We start from the raw sequence: 20249 nt of genomic DNA on the forward strand, positions 1-20249 counted from the left end.
TTGTGTGCATGTCTCTGAAGAAGTGTGCATGCAAAGGACGCGGGTGGCGCTGTGGTATAAACCACAGAGCCTAGGGCTTGCTGATCAGAAGGTCGGCGGTTCGAATCCCCGAGACGGGGTGAGCTCCCGTTGCTCGGTCCCTGCTCCTGCCAACCTAGCAGTTCAAAAGCATGTCAAGTGCAAGTAGATAAATAGGTACCACTCCAGCGGGAAGGTAAATGGCGTTTCCGTGCGCTGCTCTGGTTCGCCAGAAGCGGCTTAGTCATGCTGGCCACATGACCCGGAAGCTGTACGCCGGCTCCCTCGGCCAATAAAGCGAGATGAGCGCTGCAACCCCAGAGTCGTCCACGACTGGACCTAATGGTCAGGGGTCCTTTACGGTGCTACTGGACAATTTTTAATTTTTATTTATTTATTAGGAGGTTAAAGTAACCCTCTACCAGCCCCAGGAGGAAAGCTCTGGGCTAGAGTGTCAAAAACCCCCACGTGAAGCTCTCGCAGGGGTGATTGTGGGCCAGTCCCTGCCTTCTCTCAGCCCTGAACCTACCTCACAGGACTCTCGTAAGATTAAATGAGGTGAGGAGAACCATGGGTTTTGTAGGCAAGGAATGCGTTCTGGAGACTTAGGCCTTGCAGGCCACGAATAAGGAACTAGCTCATGCGATTGGCTAGCGGAGTGGAGCTTTTGGATTGGCCAGATCTGAAATAAATACAATCCTGGCCTTCAGCTGGTCTGCTGACCAACTCAGACCATCACCCCTGCAGTAACTAGATCAGGCCAAAGGTGTTTTATCCAACCTAGCCTCCTGTTCGCATGGTAGTCAAATACAGTGGTACCTTGGGTTACATACGCTTCAGGTTACAGATTCCACTAACCCAGAAATAGTGCTTCAGGTTAAGAACTTTGCTTCAGGATGAGAACAGAAATCAGTGGGTTTTCTTCAGCAATAATAATACAGTGGTACCTCGGGTTACATACGCTTCAGGTTACATACGCTTCAGGTTACAGACTCCACTAACCCAGAAATAGTACCTCAGGTTAAGAACTTTGCTTCAGGATGAGAACAGAAATCGTGCTCCAGTGGCGTGGCGGCAGCGGGAGGCCCCATTAGCTTAAATGGTGCTTCAGGTTAAGAACAGTTTCAGGTTAAGTACGGACCTCCGGAATGAATTAACCCGAGGTACCACTGTATCCCAAAGAACCAGTTACGAATTCAGATAGACTGACTCTGGAGCTGGGGGCCCACCTTATTCTCTCAGTAGCCAACCAGGTGCCAAGACCTGAGAGCTTATCTCAGAGATAAGGCGTTCCAGGTGCGAAACAGGTTCTTCAGCCACTGATGACCCAAACCAGCCTCTGTTGGGACAGCCTCAAAAGTGGGGAGGGAAGAGTCATTTAAACATGACCCCCATCACACAAATTGCCGCTCCTCCTTTTGAAACCCCAAGGCAGAACCACATAATTGTAAAGTTGGAAGGGACCCATGAGGGTCATCTATCCCAACCCGCTAGGGCACAGTAATCCCCCCCCCTCTGAAAAGGGGAAACAAACCACCGTGAGAAGCCATGCCCCTTGCAAATTCCAAAGCCGGAAGTTTAATTTGCTCAAATTACAAAAAGCCAGGCTGGAATGAACTGTTGAGAAACTCAAGCGATTCCCCAGGAAACATCGGTCATCAGCGGAAAAATGGAAGCTCCAAAATGCACACATGATAATCGCTTTTTTTTATATGAGAGCAAGCCAGAATGACACTCCCAAGGAATAGTGCGAAGTGTCCATTGCGGGGAGGGAATCGCAGAATTGTAGAAGACGCTGGCACCTAACCCCAAACCCCTGCGATTGCAGGAATTGCAGCTATGAACCGGAACACAGGTGTTTCATTTATTCGCTCCAGAAACATGCTCACATTCGGCCTCTGGTTGCGGAACGCTTCATGCCTGGGGCGTCCCCCCGATCTTCCCGGCCATCTGGGGGTCGTGCTTGGACCCCCCCAGGCACTCGGGGCTCTGGATGATTTTGGGGTTCTTCTCCCACTGCTGGGGGGTCTTGGCCTGGATGGAGAGGGCATGGATGGGCCCGGCCAGCTCCTCCTGCAAAATGTCGTTGACCAGGCGGTGGCGGTGGATGAGCGAGAGGCCCTCAAAGCGCCGGCTGGCGACCACCACGCGGAAGTGCGTCTCGGAGCCCCGCGGCACGGCGTGCATGTGGCTGTCGTTGATGATCTCCAGGTGCACGGGCTCCAGGGCTTGTTTCAGTTTGGCCCGGATAGAGGCCTCCACGGGGGTGTTCTCCATGGGCGAGCCGCCCAACGCCGAGTAGCCAGCGGAGAAGATCGGCCGGCGGAGAGCTCGGCGGAGGACCAGCAGGCCTGAGGACAGCATCGAGAGAGGCCTGCAAGAGACAAGGAGGTTCGCTCATTTCAGTTACGTGTTTGTCGTCTTAAAAAAAGGCACAGCACCAAAGGAAAATGGGTGGGGGGTTAAGGAAAATATAATGAAAATAATGTACAGATGGTACTTAGTAAAGGTAAAGGGACCCCTGACCATTAGGTCCAGTCGTGGACGACTCTGGGGTTGCAGCGCTCATCTCGCTTTATTGGCCGAGGGAGCCGATGTACAGCTTCTGGGTCATTGGCCAGCATGACTAAGCCGCTTCTGGCGAACCAGAGCAGCGAACGGAAACGGCACGGAAACACCGTTTGCCTTCCCGCCGGAGTGGTACCTATTTATCTAATTGCACTTTGACGTTCTTTCGAACTGCTAGGTTGGCAGGAGCAGGGACCGAGCAATGGGAGCTCACCCAATCACGGGGATTCGAACTGCCGACCTTCTGATTGGCAAGCCCGAGGCCCTGTGGTTTAACCCACAGCACCACCCGCGTCCCTAGATGGTACTTGACTCCTGTTAAATTAGCAAAAATACCGTATTTTTCGCTCTATAAGATGCACCAGACCATAAGACACACCTAGTTTTTGGAGAAGAACAAGAAAAAAAATATTCTGAATCTCAGAAGCCAGAACAGCAAGAGGGATCGCTGCACAGTGAAAGCAGCAATCCCTCTTGCTGTTCTGGCTTCTGGGATAGCTGCGCAGCCTGCATTCGCTCCTTAAGACGCACACGCATTTCCCCTTACTTTTTAGGAGGGGAAAAGTGAGTCTTATAGAGCAAAAAATACGGTATATCATAACTGTGATAATTTATGTTGGAAATGTAAAGGAAAGGAAGGAACTTTTTATCACATGTGGTGGACCTGCCCCAAGGCGAAAGACTTCTGGGAAAAGATTTATAATGAATTGAAAAAAAATGTTGAAATATACATTTATCAAGAAACCAGAGGCCTTTCTTCTTGGAATAACAGGTTTGGAATCGCCCAAGAAAGATGTTAAATTATTTTTGTATGCCACAACTGCTGCTCGAATTTTATTAGCTAAAAAGCGGAAAAAGCAAGAATTACCAACGGTGGAAGAATGGCAGGTGAAGATGATGGACTTTTCGGAGCTAGCCGACCTAACCGGAAGAGTCGGCGACCAGAAGGAGGAGCAGTATCAGGAAGAATGGACAAAATTTAATGAGTATTTAGTTAAATATGTTAAGTTAAATTAATGGGAAACAGCTTGCAGATATTTAATTGGCTTAGGATTTTATATAAGCTAAGTGATGAACTAATATGTTTAATTACAAATTGAAAAGATATAAGGATGTTAATGCTCAAGTTAATTCATTAGAACTATGATTTGGAAAACTGTTAAAAGGATATACATTGAAATTCAACCAAGGGGAAGCGAGGAAGTCACTCAGCAATGTTAATAAGTGTAATTTCTAATAAGGTTATGATTTATGTTTGTTTGTTTATAATTTTGTGAAAATCAATTAAGAAAAATTGAGAAAAAGAGGAAAATGGGCAGGGAGGGAAGAGGAAGGGGAAAGGAGGAAGTTTTTATTAGTTACGGGGTTCTTGCGACGACCGGTCAGAAGGGAAATTGTTTCCTTTGCAGCTGCGGCGCAGAAGGTAGCTTGTTTGTTTTGGTTCATGTTTTCAGTCTTAAAAAGGGCACAGCAGAAAAGGAAAACAGGTGGGGAGGGAAGAGGGGAAAGGGTGAGGGAGCTCTGGCACTGTTTCTTAAGTTACGGGGTTCTTGCGATGACTGGCTGAGAGGGAAAGATACCTTTCCCTCTTCTATCATTGAATCATTTTTTATTTTTATCCACAACTTTGTTTGTTTATTTTAGCTGGCTCACCACAGCTGTTACAAATGTCGGCGGCAGCAAGGCAGCCCTCAGGTTCATGTTTGCAATATTTAAAAAGATGCAGCCCAAAAGGAAAATAAGAGGGGTAGGGAAGAGAGGAGAAAGGGGAAATTCTGGAGCTATTTCCTGGTTAAGGGGTCCTTGCAATGACTGGCTGGGAGGGAAAAATCTCTTTCCCTCTTCTATGGTTGATTTATTGTTTTATATATTCCGACCTTTTTCTTAAGAAGACTGATGTGGGGGCTAGGTTTGTTTTGTTTTAAAACCCCCGTAAAAATCCTGCAAATTCAAAGTGTTGGTGCTGACCTTTAAAGCCCTAAACGGCCTCGGTCCAGTATATCTGAAGGAGCGTCTCCACCCCCATCGTTCTGCCCGGACACTGAGGTCCAGAGCCGAGGGCCTTCTGCGGTTCCCTCACTGCGAGATGCCAAGTTACAGGGAACCAGGCAGAGGGCCTTCTCGGTAGTGGCGCCCGCCCTGTGGAACGCCCTCCCACCAGATGTCAAAAAGAACAACTACCAGACTTTTAGAAGACATCTGAAGGCAGCCCTGTTTAGGGAACCTTATAGTGTTTGATGTATTGCAGTATTTTAATATTTATTTGGAAGCCGCCCAGAGTGGCTGGGGAAGCCCAGCCAGATGGGCGGGGTATAAATAATAAATTATTATTATTATTATATAAATCAGGTTAAGGATGAGAGATAAATGAACCACTTTGTGGTTCAGCATCCAGAAGCTATTAAATCGGGGTGGAAGGGAAACTATCGATACACCCCCTTGAGCTCTGTGGGGATGCAATAAATAAATAAATACAGATGCAACAAATAAACAACATATGTGGTTTGTGAAACAGCAAAATGAGGGCCCTCTATGTGGGGTTTAAGTCCTGGAATCCATCTCTTGGGCAAAAAGCCCAGAACTGGAAGAGCGGCTGCTCCCCTGAGCATGTGCAAAGTGCCTTTCCACACACACACACACACACACACACACACACACACACACAGACACACACCCCGCATCCCAGAACAAGTAATCAAGCTAAGTTTCCAGGGAAGTCTGCCTCCGAAATTAAAACTCCGGGGTTGCATCCGGACAAGAGGGGTTTTGAGAAAGGACGAGGGGGCGATGATGGCTCTAGCGGGCCAGATGCGAAAACAGAAGGGGGCTTTCTGGAGAGGCGGGCGGTCATTCCCGGTGGGAGGTGGCTTGCAGGAATGGAAGCTTTTTTGCAAATAAAGGGGAAGGCGGCGGCGTTGGAATGATATTTAGTGAGAATGCAAACAAATGATTGGTATGGAATTGTGTCCATGCATTGCAAAAACAAGGGGGGTGTTGCTAGTTGAGCGCATTGCAAAACGGGGCGCGAGGCGGCTCCAGTTTACACGCAGTGCAAGAAAAATACAGCCTGTCACTCCCCCCCCCCACCCCGCCCCCAGCATCCCTGCAACCCCGGGGTCCAAACCCCCAAAGCTCCCCCCACCCCACCCTCCAAAAACAGTCGCCTCCCCCCCACCTGTCCTTCAAGGTAGAGTCTCCAAAGTGCGCTTCCTGCACCGCTGACCTTCTCTCTCCTCGGCTGGGAAACGTCAACAGCACTACAGTTCCCAGCATGCCTCGGGGCCCTCGCCCCTCCCCTCTTGCTTGCTTCCTCGGTGCATTCTGGGAACTGTAGTTCTTTTTTTGCTCCCGAGGGCAAAAGCGGGTCTTTTAATGCGAAATGGGAAAGGGATCCGAGTTTTTTCCCTCTGCAAAATGTGGGACCTCTGGATGCGCAGGGAGGGGGCGGCTGCGTGTTACCTGAGAGTAGCACATCCTTACACCCTATAATGCAACAGGACTTGACTTGCACGCTTTATTAGCAAAAATTTATTATTATTATTATTATTATTATTATTATTATTATTATTATTCTGTCCGGATTTTCATTTTTGGGAACATGGCAAGCCTACCTTTAAGATTTTCTTAAATCCGGCACCCCAAACTCATCCCTCCAGATGTTTTGGGGACTACAATTCCCATCATCCTTGACCACTAGCTAGGGATGATGGGAGTTGTAGTCCCAAAACATCTGGAGGGTCGAGTTTGGGGATGCCTGTCATAAATCTTTGCACATCCCGCCCCCCCCCCCCAAAGAACCCCGAGAACTGTAGTTTAAGGGCGCTGGGAATTGTAGCTCGGCCCGGCCCCGGTAAACTATATTTCCCAGGATTCTGTGAAGGGAGAAGCCACGTGCTTTTAAGCGTACGGTGTTTTGGAATCAGGATGCAGTTTGCTACTTTGACCACGGAGTGGCGCAAACTTCGCCCCTGAGAGCCTTTCTGCCAGTATTTACAGTACAAATAGAGACCTTTCGGAGTTCAGTGTTTAAGAGACGATGGAAGAATATCCGATCCAAGACTTAATCCAGATAGTTAAGATGCAGCTTATAGCAAAGGCATCCTCGTTTGCGCCATGGTTTGTAAGCACCTTGGGGCAGTGGCCTCTCTGCTGACGGTTTTCCGTCAAACATGTTGAGAGTTAGATTGGCATAAAGTTGGGTGAGAATCAACTGGTTGCAAATCACTAAGCCAATTGAATGCCCTCATCCATAAATGTCAGTTTTTTTGGACCCACACTGCTGTTCCGCAGGGTAGGACCCGAATCAATGGATTCAATTGTTGCAACAAAGGAGATTTCGACTTAAACCCGAATAACTTTCTGGTGGTGAAAGTGAAAAGGATTGTGGACTCGCTTTTGTTGATGGTTTTTAAGGCGGCCATCTGCCAGCGATCCTTTAGCCGCAATTCCTGCGTGGCAGAGGGTTGGACTAGATGACTCGTAGGTGCCCTTCCAACATTACGATTCTAAGCAATCTGTGTGTGATCAAGAGACATCTAAAACTGGGCGGCGGCAATTCCTACCAAACCTCTAGTGGCAGGGAGTTCCGCAGGGCGCAGGACCTGCCACGCTAAAGGGTCTTTCCTGTGCAAAAGCTGACCCAAACCTCAGGGGCATGGCAGGGAACCAACAGAAAGTTCATTTGAGAGTGAGCGATCGAGGGGGAGCAGAATAACTCCCCAGCTTTCTGAAGCTGCTTCGCTTGGGTCCAATCTGTTAAGGCCTTTGGAAAGCCACAAAGGAGTGCAGCTCTGGGGTTGCGCACCTGGGAGATGGGGAGGGGGGATTTAAGCGGCCACACCTGGACAAAGCCACTCCCCTCTGCCCCCTCCGCCATCAAAGGGGTAGGGTGCCCTCTGGCTAACACCTGCCAGGTTATGGATGGAGCGTGAAGTCAAGCCTTTAAGGAATGCACCCCGGGGTGCCCCCTGCACCTAAGCTGCTAATCACCTGTAATTATGTCTTGTGTTCAAAAATCCAGGGGGGAATGACCTTGCCTGGCGGGGCTAAGCTGTTGTGGGAGGTGGGCTGAGCCTTCACTGGAAGTTGGAGAGGTTGCAGATTGGGGCAAAAGCAGGGGACGATTGTGCCCCGGTGACACCTTTGTTGCTGCAGCAGGGATGGCACCACAAACACTTTCATGCCAGGCGTTCCACACTCCCCCCCCCCTCAATTTTTTTATTGATTTTCCAAATTTTATAACAAACATAAAAAAACAAACAAACATAGATCCTAACTGTAATAATTCCACTTTTGTAAACATTTTTTGTTGACTTCCTCAAATCCCCCTAGCTGAGTTTCTATGTATATCATTGTAACAGTTTCCCAAAACTAATTTCTCATAAAATTCACTTAATCATTTATCATCTTTCTTCCTTTTCATTTTAACTTTAGATCTATTATTCTATAACACCACATATTTAAATCCTAAGCCAATCTGGTACTTGCAAGTGTTTCTATTTAAATTATCTTAACATATTTAGCTAGATGGTCTTTAAATTTCATCCATTCCTCCTGGTACTCTTCCTCCTTCTGGTCGCAGACTCTTCCGGTCAGATCGGCTAACTTTCTTGGAATTGCCCAAGAAAGATTTTAGATTGTTTTCGTATGCCACAACTGCAGCTAGAATTTTGTTGGCCAGAAATTGGAAATTACAAGAAGTACCAACAGAGTGAAGGGACGCGGGTGGCGCTGTGGGTTAAACCACAGAGCCTAGGATTTGCCGATCAGAAGGTTGGTGGTTTGAATCCCTGTCAAGGGGTGAGCTCCCGTTGCTCGGTCCCTGCTCCTGCCAACCTAGCAGTTCAAAAGCACATCAAAGAGCAAGTAGATAAATAGGTACCGCTCCAGCGGGAAGGTAAAGGGCGTTTCCGTGCGCTGCTCTGGTTCGCCAGAAGCGGCTTAGTCCTGCTGGCCAAATGACCCGGAAGCTGTACGCCGGCTCCCTCGGCCAATAAAGCGAGATGAGCGCCGCAACCCCAGAGTCGGTCACGACTGGACCTAATGGTCAGGGGTCCCTTTACCTTTACCTTTATTCTCAGAATATAGGGATACAAGCATCCTTCAACAAGGATGCTTTGAAAGTTGCAGTTTTCTGCTGAAGCTCAGCTATCCCATAATACCCATTTCGCTCTCAGGATGGGGGGCTCCTTCTCGAAATCCCCTTCTTTCTCCCCTCCATGAAAAGTGGAGAGTACCTTGTGGTATTCTGGAGTAAAACTGGGATTATTCTAGCGGATTGGAACTTGGAACATTTCAAGATCTCCCACGGCAACCCTGTAAGTCCTCCCCATTGTGTCCCGCCCCCCCCCCCGGAATTGCTACTCAGAGGTAGACTGCCCATGAATCTGGGGCTCTGCTTAGCCAACCTATAATGGCCGCTAATAGTCCCTTAGCCCCCCTTCCAAAAATTTGTTTAATTCCTCCTCTTAAAGACCTTTCACGATCTGTCCACTGGAAGGACAGATCGTGAAGCTGAGGCTCTAATACTTTGGCTACCTCATGAGAAGAGAAGACTCCCTAGAAAAGACCCTGATGTTGGGAAAGATGGAGGGCACAAGGAGAAGGGGACGACAGAGGATGAGATGGTGGGACAGTATTCTTGAAGCTACCAGCATGAGTTTGACCAAACTGCGGGAGGCAGTGGAAGACAGGAGTGCCTGGCGTGCTCTGGTCCATGGGGTCACGAAGAGTCGGACACGACTAAAAGACCAAACAACAACAACAAAGGCTATTCAAGGCCTGGATTCTGCTGTGTGGCAGGCAGGCATTCAACGGGTGAGCCTTTCCCCCCATTCAGCCCCCCTCCAGGGGAAATTTCCTCTTCTGGATTCCTGCCTGTTGCAAAGCTGTTAAAAGCTCACACTTTTATATTTTAAACCCCAGTTGCAACTTTACAGGTTGAAAAAACAAACAATAGTTGCATTCAATGCAGGCAGGCAGAAATCCAACAGGGCATTGTTTCCTCTTTTTCCTCTTCCCCTGGTTTTGCAATCCTTTGACCATTCGTTGACCTCGGCTTTGGAGACATCCCACCCAAGATCTGTAGGCAGAGTGGGGTCGCTTTGGGTCAGGCCTCTGCTAACAGGCCAGTTCTTCAAAATTATATCGCCTGCCAGAATGTATCAAAGTGGCAGGAGGGCACCCTTGACCCCGAGAGCCTGGAAGGGGGGTGGGGTGGGGAGAGAGAAAGAGAGCTTTTAAAAAAAATAGAAAAAACCCACAACCTTATTTTTGAATGACATTAGTGTTTGCTCTGCCGCCCGGGGAGAAGATGGGAGGTCACCGAAGGGTTAATACAGTGCGTCCTGGTAAATGTTCATTCAGGACTTAAACAACCTTCAGGAAGGGAAGTGGGTCAAGCTGTCCCCCCTCCTCTCCCACCCCACATTTTATTTTATTTTGGACGGGAGGGAAGTGGGTCGAGGACGGGATTATTATGGCAAGAGGGCGAGCTTCTCAAAGTTGTTGTGGAATTTTTCGGAGGGGGAGGCATAAGAATATAATAGGCATCACATCCAAAAATTCCAAAACAAATCACTACAGAATTACCACTTCCCCAGTGGCACAAAACATTTGCTAAAAGAATGGAGACAGAGCAGTCTATCGTCATATCTCTAGGTCTCCAGGGAGATCAGACGACTGCAGTGTATTTCAACAGCAAAAAAACAAATAGAGATATTTAGCCATTAACTTAGTGAGCTCCTGATCATTCCCCAGTAATAGAAAATGTATGACCTCCAACTCTGGTTTCCATTTGGGGATACTGAGTTGATCTAGAAATTGCTGGTGGAAACCAGCATATTGTTGTTGTTGTTTAGTTGTTTAGTCGTGTCCGACTCTTCGTGACCCCCTGGGCCAGAGCACACCAGGCACTCCTGTCTTCCACTGCCTCCCGCAGTTTGGTTAAACTCATGCTGGTCACTTCAAGAACACTGTCCAACCATCTCGTCCTCTGTCGTCCCCTTCTCCTTGTGCCCTCCATCTTTCCCTACATCAGGGTCTTTTCCAGGGAGTCTTCTCTTCTCATGAGGTGGCCAAGGTATTGGAGCCTCAGCTTCAGGATTTGTCCTTCCAGTGAGCACTCAGGGCTAATTTCCTTCAGAATGGAGAGGTTTGATCTTCTTGCAGTCCATGGGACTCCAGCATCATAATTCAAAAGCATCCATTCAGCATATAGTTTACAATTAAGAACCATATGTTGTAAGGGTTTCCACCTGGGGGTCTTCACGTGGGCAAGTTATTTCTCCTTTCACCCTGGCTGAGAACCTTCCCCAAAGGAGGTTTGATGGATTTGAATTAAACCCGGCCAGCGAAAATGCCCTTCTTTCTTGAGGGTTAAGCAGAAATTCAAGGTAATTATGGTTAATTTCACAACTCTGCATGTCTATGATCCTAGGTTCCAGCTTGTCAACCTCCATGTTCAATTGAGACGCCCAGAACTGGACACAGTATTCCAGGTGTGGGTCTGACCAAGGCAATATAAGAGGCGTACTGTCCCTTCCCTTGACTGGGGCACTAGACTTCTGTTGACGCAGCCTAGAAGAGTGTTAGCTTTTTTTTGCTGCTGCGTCACACTGTTGACTGCAAGTGAAAATTAAGAAATGAGCTTTCAGACTGATTTGGCAACATCCCTTGCAAGGACGTCCCAGTGATTCGGCACTTGTTGCAAACTCCAGCCTGCACCTTCCGCTTGGTCCGGCTCTCAGCTGGTTCTTCGGCCCCCTTCCCCTCCCTTCCCCCGCTTCTCGCACTCATCCAGCAAAGCCAATTGGATCTGACATGACGCCTGAGCCTCCCGGTTTAATCCTGGGTTATGTTTCCCTCCAGTGACCACGCTGGCAGAGATTAGCTGAGGGGCTCAGGAAAAAAACAACCCAAACACCTCTCTGTTCGTCCAGGGGCTCTTTATTAAAGAGGCGTCGTCGTGGGAGAGAAATTCGCCAGTAGGAACAGACAAATCTATCAGTTTCAGGTTATCTCAGCTCCTCCTCTTCCAGTTCGGCTCTCCACATCAGCTTTCAATTCCTTCTTGACAAAATGCTTGCGAAGGTTCGTCGGGTACTTTAGCATGAATTTCCTCCTGTTTATTTATTGCATTTACAATTTAGCCTAAAGCCACAGATTTATATTTATTTATATAATTATATATTCAGTGCTTTTTGTTGGGGGTGTACACAGGGGTACGCATACCCCTAAACATTTTGTGAATTGTACTTTTGTCCATTTACTGCATTTATTTTTCCTGATTTGAACTATAAAATGGTGGTTTTCTTGAGTCAAAACCCCTAAACATTTTTAGGAAAAAAGCACTGGGTTACATACGCTTCCGGTTACAGACTCCGCTAACCCAGAAATAGTACCTCGGGTTAAGAACTTTGCTTCAGGATGAGAACAGAAATCGCGTGACAGCGGCAGTAAGAGGCCCCATTAGCTAAAGTGGTCTTCAGGTTAAGAACAGTTTCAGGTTAAGAATGGACCTCTGGAACGAATGTAAGTACTAAACCCAAGGTACCACTGTACAGTCATACCTCGGGTTGAAGTAGCTTCGGGTTAAGCATTTTCGGGATGTGCACTGTGGCGACCCGGAAGTAACGGAGCGCGTTACTTCCGGGTTTTGCCGCTTGCAGAGGCAGGTTGTGTTCGCTTCAGGATGCGAACGGGGCTCCGGAACGGATCCCATTCGCATCTAGAGGTACCACCGTATATATTTATGTGAAGCACTACACACACACACACACACACACACACACACACACGTCTGTCTCTGGTCTGAAATGAGTTTTAACAGCAGAAGAGCTGCTGGACCACTGCATCTGGTAGTCTAGCGCAGTCCGCCTGCGTAGTTCCTGCAGTGGTCAAATGCCCCAAAGAACCTAGGTACCCAGATAGACTGCTTCTGGAGCTGGAGTTTCCATAAGGACATCGGAAGAGCCTGGCTGCTAGGTCAGGCCCGAGGGGCCCCATCCACCACAGCCTCTTGTTCTCACAGTGGCCAACCAGGTGCCCCAATCCCGCAAGCAGGACCTGAGTTCAAAAGCAGCACCCATGCAACTTTCCAGCAACTGATCTATATTCCTCAGCAGAGGGAGAACATCTTTGCTCCCATGATGCATTCCAGGCCCTTTTCTTAAGGCTGTGAGGTTGCGGTGCCCAAATCTCAGACGCCTGAGTCCTTCTGGACGTGGCTACAGGGTTGGTGTGTGTGTGTTGTCGTCCCACTTTGCTATCAACTTGATTCTTGAACTTTCTTGCAGGCTGTATCAGCCCCAAAGAGCACACTCCAGTGGTGTTTCGGAGCCCTGTGGGCAACGCCCCCAAACAACTTGGTGCTTTTCAGCTCGCTGCTCCTCTACCGCCTCCCCTTTGGCCACATGACCCCCTTCCTCCCCCCCTCCTCTGCAAAATAACTTTTCCTTGTTTTTCGATTTCCAAACAAGACATTCCCTTGTCCCGTCCTGCTCGCCTCTGTTCCCCAGCAAAGGTCGCAACCTTCTTTGCCCTCTGCGTGACACGTTCGGTCACGCCTTTGCAGCATTCCAGAAAACTGACATTCCGGATTCCCCAGAGAGAAGCTGAGAGAGAGAGAGAGAGAGGGGGGGTGTTTCCTCCTTCCCTCAACCCCTAACTAGGCAAGCCTCCTTCACCATCACATTGGCAAATGCAATATTCAGAGAGAGAAATCAACCCCAAATTAGGAGCGGTTTTTTTCTTCTAGGCCTTGTTTTCTGGGGGCGAGGATTTGGTGGTGATTTTTTTTAAAAAATTGCAAACTTTATTGAATTAAAACAACAACAAAGGGCAAGAATAAAGCGTCTTCTAGGAAAAATGCAGATGCAAAGTCTTCCACATGACATTGAAACTGACTAAGGAAATCTCTGATATTGCAGATTAAGTCCATACCCAAAGGATACGCTTCAATCTCTAGAACGTTAAAATAATTTCTCCTTATTGGCTGCTGTGACTGAGAAGGAAGGGAGATTACAGTGGTACCTTGGGTTACATATGCTTCAGGTTACAGACGCTTCAGGTTAGACTCTGCTAACACAGAAATAGTACCTCAGGTTAAGAACTTTGCTTTAGGATGAGAACAAACATATCTTCCTTTGTTTTTCCTCTGATCACCGTCCGATGGTGAGTTAAGTGCCTCCATAAGTACTATATTCCACTTACATCTAGAGCATTAAGGTAATTTCTCTTTAGTGGCTGCTGTGACTGAGAAAGAAGGGACATTACTGTGCTATGGTTAATAAACTGATATAAATTGAGAAATGGAGATTTGAAATTGACCGGGTGCCCAGGAAACGGAGCGTGGAAATAAAGGCATCAGGACAGTGGTCTAAGAAGGTATTAACGTACCGGTTGGTTTCAGTTCTCATTTTTCCACTTTTCTGTTCAGTTGCTTGCATTCCCACCACAATTTGGAGTTATTATTAAAGTCCCTGTGAAAATCCATCAGTACTGTATTTGGGTACCACTTTCATCTAACATAAAAAAGGTAAAGGGACCCCTGACCATTAGGTCCAGTCGTGGCCGACTCTGGAGTTGCAGCGCTCATCTCGCTTTACTGGCCGAGGGAGCCGGCATACAGCTTCCGGGTCATGTGGCCAGCATGACTAAGCCGCTTCTGGCGAACCAGAGCAGCGCATGGAAACGCCGTTTACCTTCCCGCTGGAGCAGTACCTATTTATCTACTTGCACTTTGACGTGCTTTCGAACTGCTAGGTTGGCAGGAGCAGGGACCGAGCAACGGGAGCTCACCCCGTCATGGGGATTTGAACCGCCGACCTTCTGATCGGCAAGTCCTAGGCTCTGTGGTTTAACCCAGAGTGCCACCCGCGTCCCTTTTCCTCTAACATACAAAGGTTTATATTGATCTTATTTCTATTTACCGTATTTTTCGCCCTATAGGGCGCACTGGCCCATAGGACACACCTCATTTTTTGGGGGGGAAATGAATAAAAAAAATTATTTCACCCCCCCAGCCATGGGGCTGGGGCAGGGGAAGCCTGGGCTTCCCCCGAACCCAGCCCCCAGAACAGGCTGCCGCCTGCAAGCCTTGCTCGCCCGGGGGGACTCCCGCTGGGTGCGCAACGGTTGCGGACACCTGTGCGAAGCACGGGGCGTCCTCTGGAGGGCGCCCTGTGCTCCGGGCTGCATGCTGCTGCCCGCAAGCCTTGCGAGCCCGCGGGAACTCCCGCTGGGCGCGCAAGGCTTGCAGATAGCTTCCTGAAGCCTGAAGAGCGAGAGGGGTCGGTGTGCACCGACGCCTCTCGCTCTCCAGGCTTCAGCGAAAGCCTGCATTTGCCCCATAGGACACACACACATTTCCCCTTCATTTTTGGAGGGGGAAAAGTGCATCCTATAGGGCGAAAAATACGGTACATTATTTCTAAGCTGCTCTTCCTTGAAAGTTTTCAACCTCAGAGAGGGAACAAAGCAATAACAAACAAACAGAGAGAGAAACAATGTGCAAAAATGACAAAATCATTATAAACAGGACCGATAAACAACTAAGAAGCAAAATCCCAATGCGACTTAATATTTCCAGTTTAACAAAGTTCCAAGTATATGCAATTTTGCTTATTTTTGACATTTCTGAAAAGCAAATTTTTGAAAAGCAAATTTCCCCTAATATACAGTAACTGCATTTTTATGAAAGCTTCCATTGAGTGCATTTTCTAGGCCACATTCACACCCTGCGTGTTTAATGAACCATGCTGCCACTTTAAACAGTCCCCCAAAGTATCCTGGGAGCTGTAGTTTCTTCAGGGTGCGAAGAGTTATTTTGGAGATCCCTATTCCTTTCACAGACCTATAATTCTCAGAGGGGTTTAGCAAGGAATCCCTTTCCACAGGGAGCTCTGGGAATTGTAGTTCTGGGGAGCAAGGGATAGAGGGGTTTCCTAACAAATCTCAGAAGTCTTGAACTACAGCTCCCAGAATCCTTTGGGGGGGAAGAAGCGAGGGCCGTTTAAAGTAGTATCACAGTGCTTTGAATGAATGGTGATAATGCGGCCAAAATTTACACCTTTAGGGAGTGCTGGGAAGGTGGGAAAGATTTGAACTTGAGGGACCGATTGTCTCAGTGTGAGACAGCTTTGCATTTAGTTCAGCCCATGAGGACTAGAAACTTAGATTTTTTAGTGGAATGGCTTGTATCAGCCCTCCCGCATGGCTGTTGCTCGTTGGCTTGGATGTAGCAGTCAAACCGAGCGAGGTAGGAGTCCCATGATTCAGAGGCTGGCGCAAACGGCGGTAGAGGCACAAGTGAAGCCATGATTCTGATGCCGGCATAGAGGGCGATGGATGGAACACAGTGCTCTAGCCAGAACAGTCAGCTCTGAATTGGTTCTGTTCAGTGATTTCGCTCGGTGTTTCAGTTCAGTGATTCAGATCATCTCAGAGAGTGGGCGCATCTGGCTGTGCTCTGATGTCCATCGATCCCATCCTCATCGCCAGTGTAAAGTTGTGGGTGAACATATCAGACGACACAGCGATTCTTCTTGTTTATTCACAGGCCAGAACAGAACTGAACTGAAGGGTTCAGACAGCCTGCTTATATAGAGCTCCAGTACAATGTAACTGTAACAACTTTCTGTAACTATCCAATCACTGAACGTCGCTTTCGATCCCTTATTTGCATATGTGGACCTGAACTGTCTACAGTATCCCCCTGCTGGCCCAGGGTGAGAACTTCAGTACATAACAGAATGGATGGTGTTAATGCGGCCACCTCTGGGAGTGCTGGGAAAGATTTGAACTCGATTGCCTCAGTGTGAGACAGCTTTGCATTTAGTTCAGCCCATGAGGACCAGAAGCTTAGATTTTTTTTAGTGGGATGGCTTGTATCAGCCCTCCTGCGTAGCTGTTGGCAGATCACCACCAACAAACAAACATACACACACACACACAGAGAGAGAGAGCGAGAGAGAGAGCTGTACCCCTCTAAGGGGAGCTGGCTTTGGAGAAATCGCTTTCCCAAGCTCTGATTGATGACCGGCCACCTGTCCGTGGAAATCTCTGCTTAGCCGACATTTTAAAACAGCCCCTTGCTTGCCTCTGACCTCACCTGTTCCGGGTGGTCTTTCGAGGGTCACCGAGGGCGTACCTAGAGGCGAAGAGGTCAGAGGGGGCAGTTTCTGGAAAGATGCCTTTTTCTCCTGCTCCCCACAACCTCCCAGCCTCTTCCAAGACAGCTGAGGAGCTCCTCGTTTTAAAAATATCATGTAAGGGCCTGCCAAATATTTTCCCCTCTCTCGGAGAGTGAAAATCAAGGAAATCTTAATTTGTCTGTGTGGCTGCATTTCAGATTTGAGACGCATTCAGGCCATTTTTAACCAAGGCTGGTCTTGTGTAGGACTTCGTTTCTGGGCCAGTTCTTCAGGGCGACAGGTACCTCTGAGCATGCGCAGAGTGCCCCTCCGCTAGTTATTTACTTAGCTTGTAAAAATGCTCGATATGAGTCCCCTGAGCAGTTTGCAACTCTAAAACCTTCATTAAAAACCAATAAAAGAGAGTTTAAATATAAACAAAACCTGCAATTTTAAGATAATGATGCAGAATTAAATGGCATGTTAAAAGTGTGTGTGTGATTGACAGCTTGTAGATCAGGGACGACGACACACACACACACATTTCAGGACCAGGAAGTAAATGTGGCCCTCCAGACCTCCCTATCAGGCCCTTGGAACTCTTCTCAGGCCACACCCACTCCCCTAGGCCATGCCTCCTCTCCCCAAGCCACTCCTCAAGCCAGCCCCTCTTCAGTGTTTTTTGATTGCCCTGAACACATGCTTGGTAAAATGTAAAGGTTGCCATGTGCCCGTAATTTCACAGATATAGCCGGTGGAAATCGCTGAGATGTCTGGCGAAATCTAGACGCATGTAGATTTTGGCGAATTTCCTTGAAAGCAGCTCAAACAGCTTTGCCAAAAACAAAACAAAACTCAACGAGCTTGGTTTTCACATTCTGAAATATGGCAACCCTATGATAAATGAGATTTGTATATTGTCCTTCATCCAAAGATCGCAGGGCAGTTTTCAACATAAAAATACAAAATTCATAATGAAAGAAAAGCAAACCCATAATTCACGCCCCCCCACGAACACAGTTTAAAACACCACAGATTTTTTTAATCGGCTAAAGATCTGGGAGAAGAGGAATGTTTTTACCTGCCCCCTAAAGATATTCAAAGAGCATCGCACCAGCAGGGAGCCACTGCAGAGAAGGCACTGCGTTGCCTTCCTCCGCACCTCTTGCTTACGTGGATGGAGAACAGAGAGGGGCATATTTCATCTTCTGTACACAAGACAAACTTCACAACCCCGCACACTTTTCCTTTGCTCCCCCCGCCAAGCTGCCCAGAAGGAAATGTGGTCTGCTCCCCTAGCAGTCGCCGTTCTAGCCAATGAAAGCTGCCTTTCAACTTTGTAACAGGTGTGATTTGCCCTAACCCCAACCCTAACCTTTAAAGCCCTAAGCAGCTTCGGCCCAGTATACCTGAAGGAGCGTCTCCACCCCCATCATTCTGCCCGGACGCTGAGGTCCAGCGCCGAGGGCTTTCTGGCGGTTCCCTCATTGCAAGAAGCAAAGCTACAGGGAACCAGGCAGAGGGCCTTCTCGCTGGTGGCACCCGCCCTCTGGAACGCCCTCCCACCAGATGTCAAAGAGATAAACAACTACCTAACATTCAGAAGACGTCTGAAGCCAGCCCTGTTTGGGGAAGTTTTTAATATGTGACATTTTTGTGTATTTTTGGTCTTTGTTGGAAGCTGCCCAGAGTGGCTGGGGAAACCCAGCCAGATGGGTGGGGTACAAATAATAAATTATTACAGTGGTACCTCGGGTTAAGAAATTGATTCGTTCTGGAGGCTCATTCTTAACCTGAAACTGTTCTTAACCTGAAGCACCACTTTAGCTAATGGGGCCTCCTGCTGCCGCTGCACCGCTGGAGCACAATTTCTGTTCTCATCCCGAAGCAAAGTTTTTAACCTGAAACACTATTTCTGGGTTAGCGGAGTCTGTAACTGGAAGCATATGTAACCTGAGGTACCACTGTATTATTATTGCTGAAGAAAACCCACTGCACGACCCTGTTCTCCGATGAGGGCTAGAACCTTGATGCTTTCTGGCTAAACTCCCTGGCTCCCTCCCAACTGGTGGCCTCCCTCCTTGTGCGCCGGAGACGACAGCTGTGCCGAAGAATGTGCTGTGCGCAGTTCCCCGTCTTGTTCTCAGGGCCTCAAATCCCAGTTGGGCTAACCTCCTGAGACCTCTCCTTGCGGAAGGCAGCCAGTCAGCCAGCAAGGGGTTAAGAGTAGGATGTTCCCAAACAATACTATGGGGGGGGTGCAAGAAGGTGGCAGCAGTGTTGGGGGGGGAGCGAGACCTCCCTCCCTCCAGACTCTTCTTGGGCCTCCAGACTCGAAAAAACAAGAACACAAGGTCAACGCAGGAACTTATTAATCTGCCTGCGTGACGCCAGGCTTGGTCATAATTTTACGCGGATAATTAACTCCTTCCCGGACGAGGAAATGGGAGGGTCGCGTGTCACCCGGACCCGGCTGTTTTGCGCGGACGTGGCCGCGGCTGGACGGAGCCGTTTTCTCGCCTTTGCTTCCTGGATTCCCAGGCCACAGGCGGTGGCCCCCCTGTTGCTCCGACTCCATCTGGGACATGGGAACTGTAGGGTCCCCCAAAGGGCATTTAGTTCAACCCCCTGCTGCAATGCAGGGATCACAAGCTAAATAAGTCCTGGTAGCGCTGTAGATTAAACCACAGAGCCCAGGACTTGCCAATCAGAAGGTTGGTGGTTCGAATCCCTGCGAGGGGGTGAGCTCCCGTTGCTCAGTCCCTGCTCCTGCCAACCTAGCAGTTCGAAAGCACGTCAAAGTGCAAGTAGATAAATAGGTACCACTGCGGCAGGAAGGTAAACAGTATTTCCATGTGCTGCTCTGGTTTGCCAGAAGCGGTTTAGTCATGCTGGCCACATGACCTGGAAGTTGTACGCCGGCTCCCTCGGCCAATAAAGCGAGATGAGCGCCGCAACCCCAGAGTCGGCCACGACTGGACCTAATAGTCAGGGGTCCCTTTACCCTTTACCTTTAGATGGCCACACAGCTGCTGCTATAAAAACTCCAGCGGCGGAGAGTTCCAAGGTCAGAGAATCTTGGAACCAGAATCTAGGCTAGCCCCTTGCAATGCAGGAACCACAGTTAAGACTCCGAGGCTCCTGGGGTATTTTTTTGGGGTGCGTTTGTTTGTTCCTTAACCTTCTTCCAGGGGCTCCAGGTACAAAACGAAGGGAGCTCCCCTCCGCTCCATCGCTACGGAGTCTGCTATGAGGAAAGGTTGCAGCAGATGGAGATATTAAGGTTAGAGAAAAGGCGGCATGACATAAAACGATACAGGTCGTCTCCCTCTCTCTCTCTCCTAACTGCAATGAAGCTGAATGCTGGAAGAGTTCTGATTGCGGCAAAATGGAAGAGTAACGAAATCCCCTCTACACAAGATTGGATCCAAAAGCTGAGAGAATATGCCGAATTAGACGGTCTATCAGAAAAAATAAAGAATAAACCAAAACAGGAATTTGTCTCAAAATGGGAGGTTTTCAAAGAATATC

At 48.4% G+C, this 20249-nt stretch overlaps 1 protein-coding gene and 1 long non-coding RNA gene across 3 annotated transcripts; one reads left to right on the top strand and one right to left on the bottom strand.

Annotated features, from left to right (window-relative positions):
- The first annotated feature begins 478 nt into the window (after positions 1 to 478).
- Positions 479 to 2394, top strand: LOC310833605. Its single transcript, XR_014558839.1, has 2 exons — positions 479 to 817; positions 1182 to 2394. It is a non-coding gene; the product is annotated as an uncharacterized lncRNA (long non-coding RNA).
- Positions 1570 to 5870, bottom strand: BOLA1 (bolA family member 1). 2 transcript variants are annotated; one of them, XM_083716152.1, is made up of 2 exons: positions 5810 to 5870; positions 1570 to 2392 (listed from the first exon to the last, which is right to left on the bottom strand). In XM_083716152.1, exons 1-2 carry the CDS (start codon positions 5857 to 5859, stop codon positions 1933 to 1935), a joined length of 510 nt encoding a protein of 169 aa, XP_083572278.1. In that variant the 5' UTR covers positions 5860 to 5870; the 3' UTR covers positions 1570 to 1932. The 2 variants fall into 2 exon arrangements, with proteins under 2 accessions (XP_083572278.1, XP_083572277.1); XM_083716151.1 differs by having other exon boundaries at positions 5762 to 5867.
- Between the last annotated feature and the right edge of the window lie 14379 nt (positions 5871 to 20249).

The sequence above is a fragment of the Podarcis gaigeae genome (assembly GCF_964106915.1).
Source record: "Podarcis gaigeae genome assembly, chromosome: 16".
NCBI classification, from domain to species: domain Eukaryota; kingdom Metazoa; phylum Chordata; class Lepidosauria; order Squamata; family Lacertidae; genus Podarcis; species Podarcis gaigeae.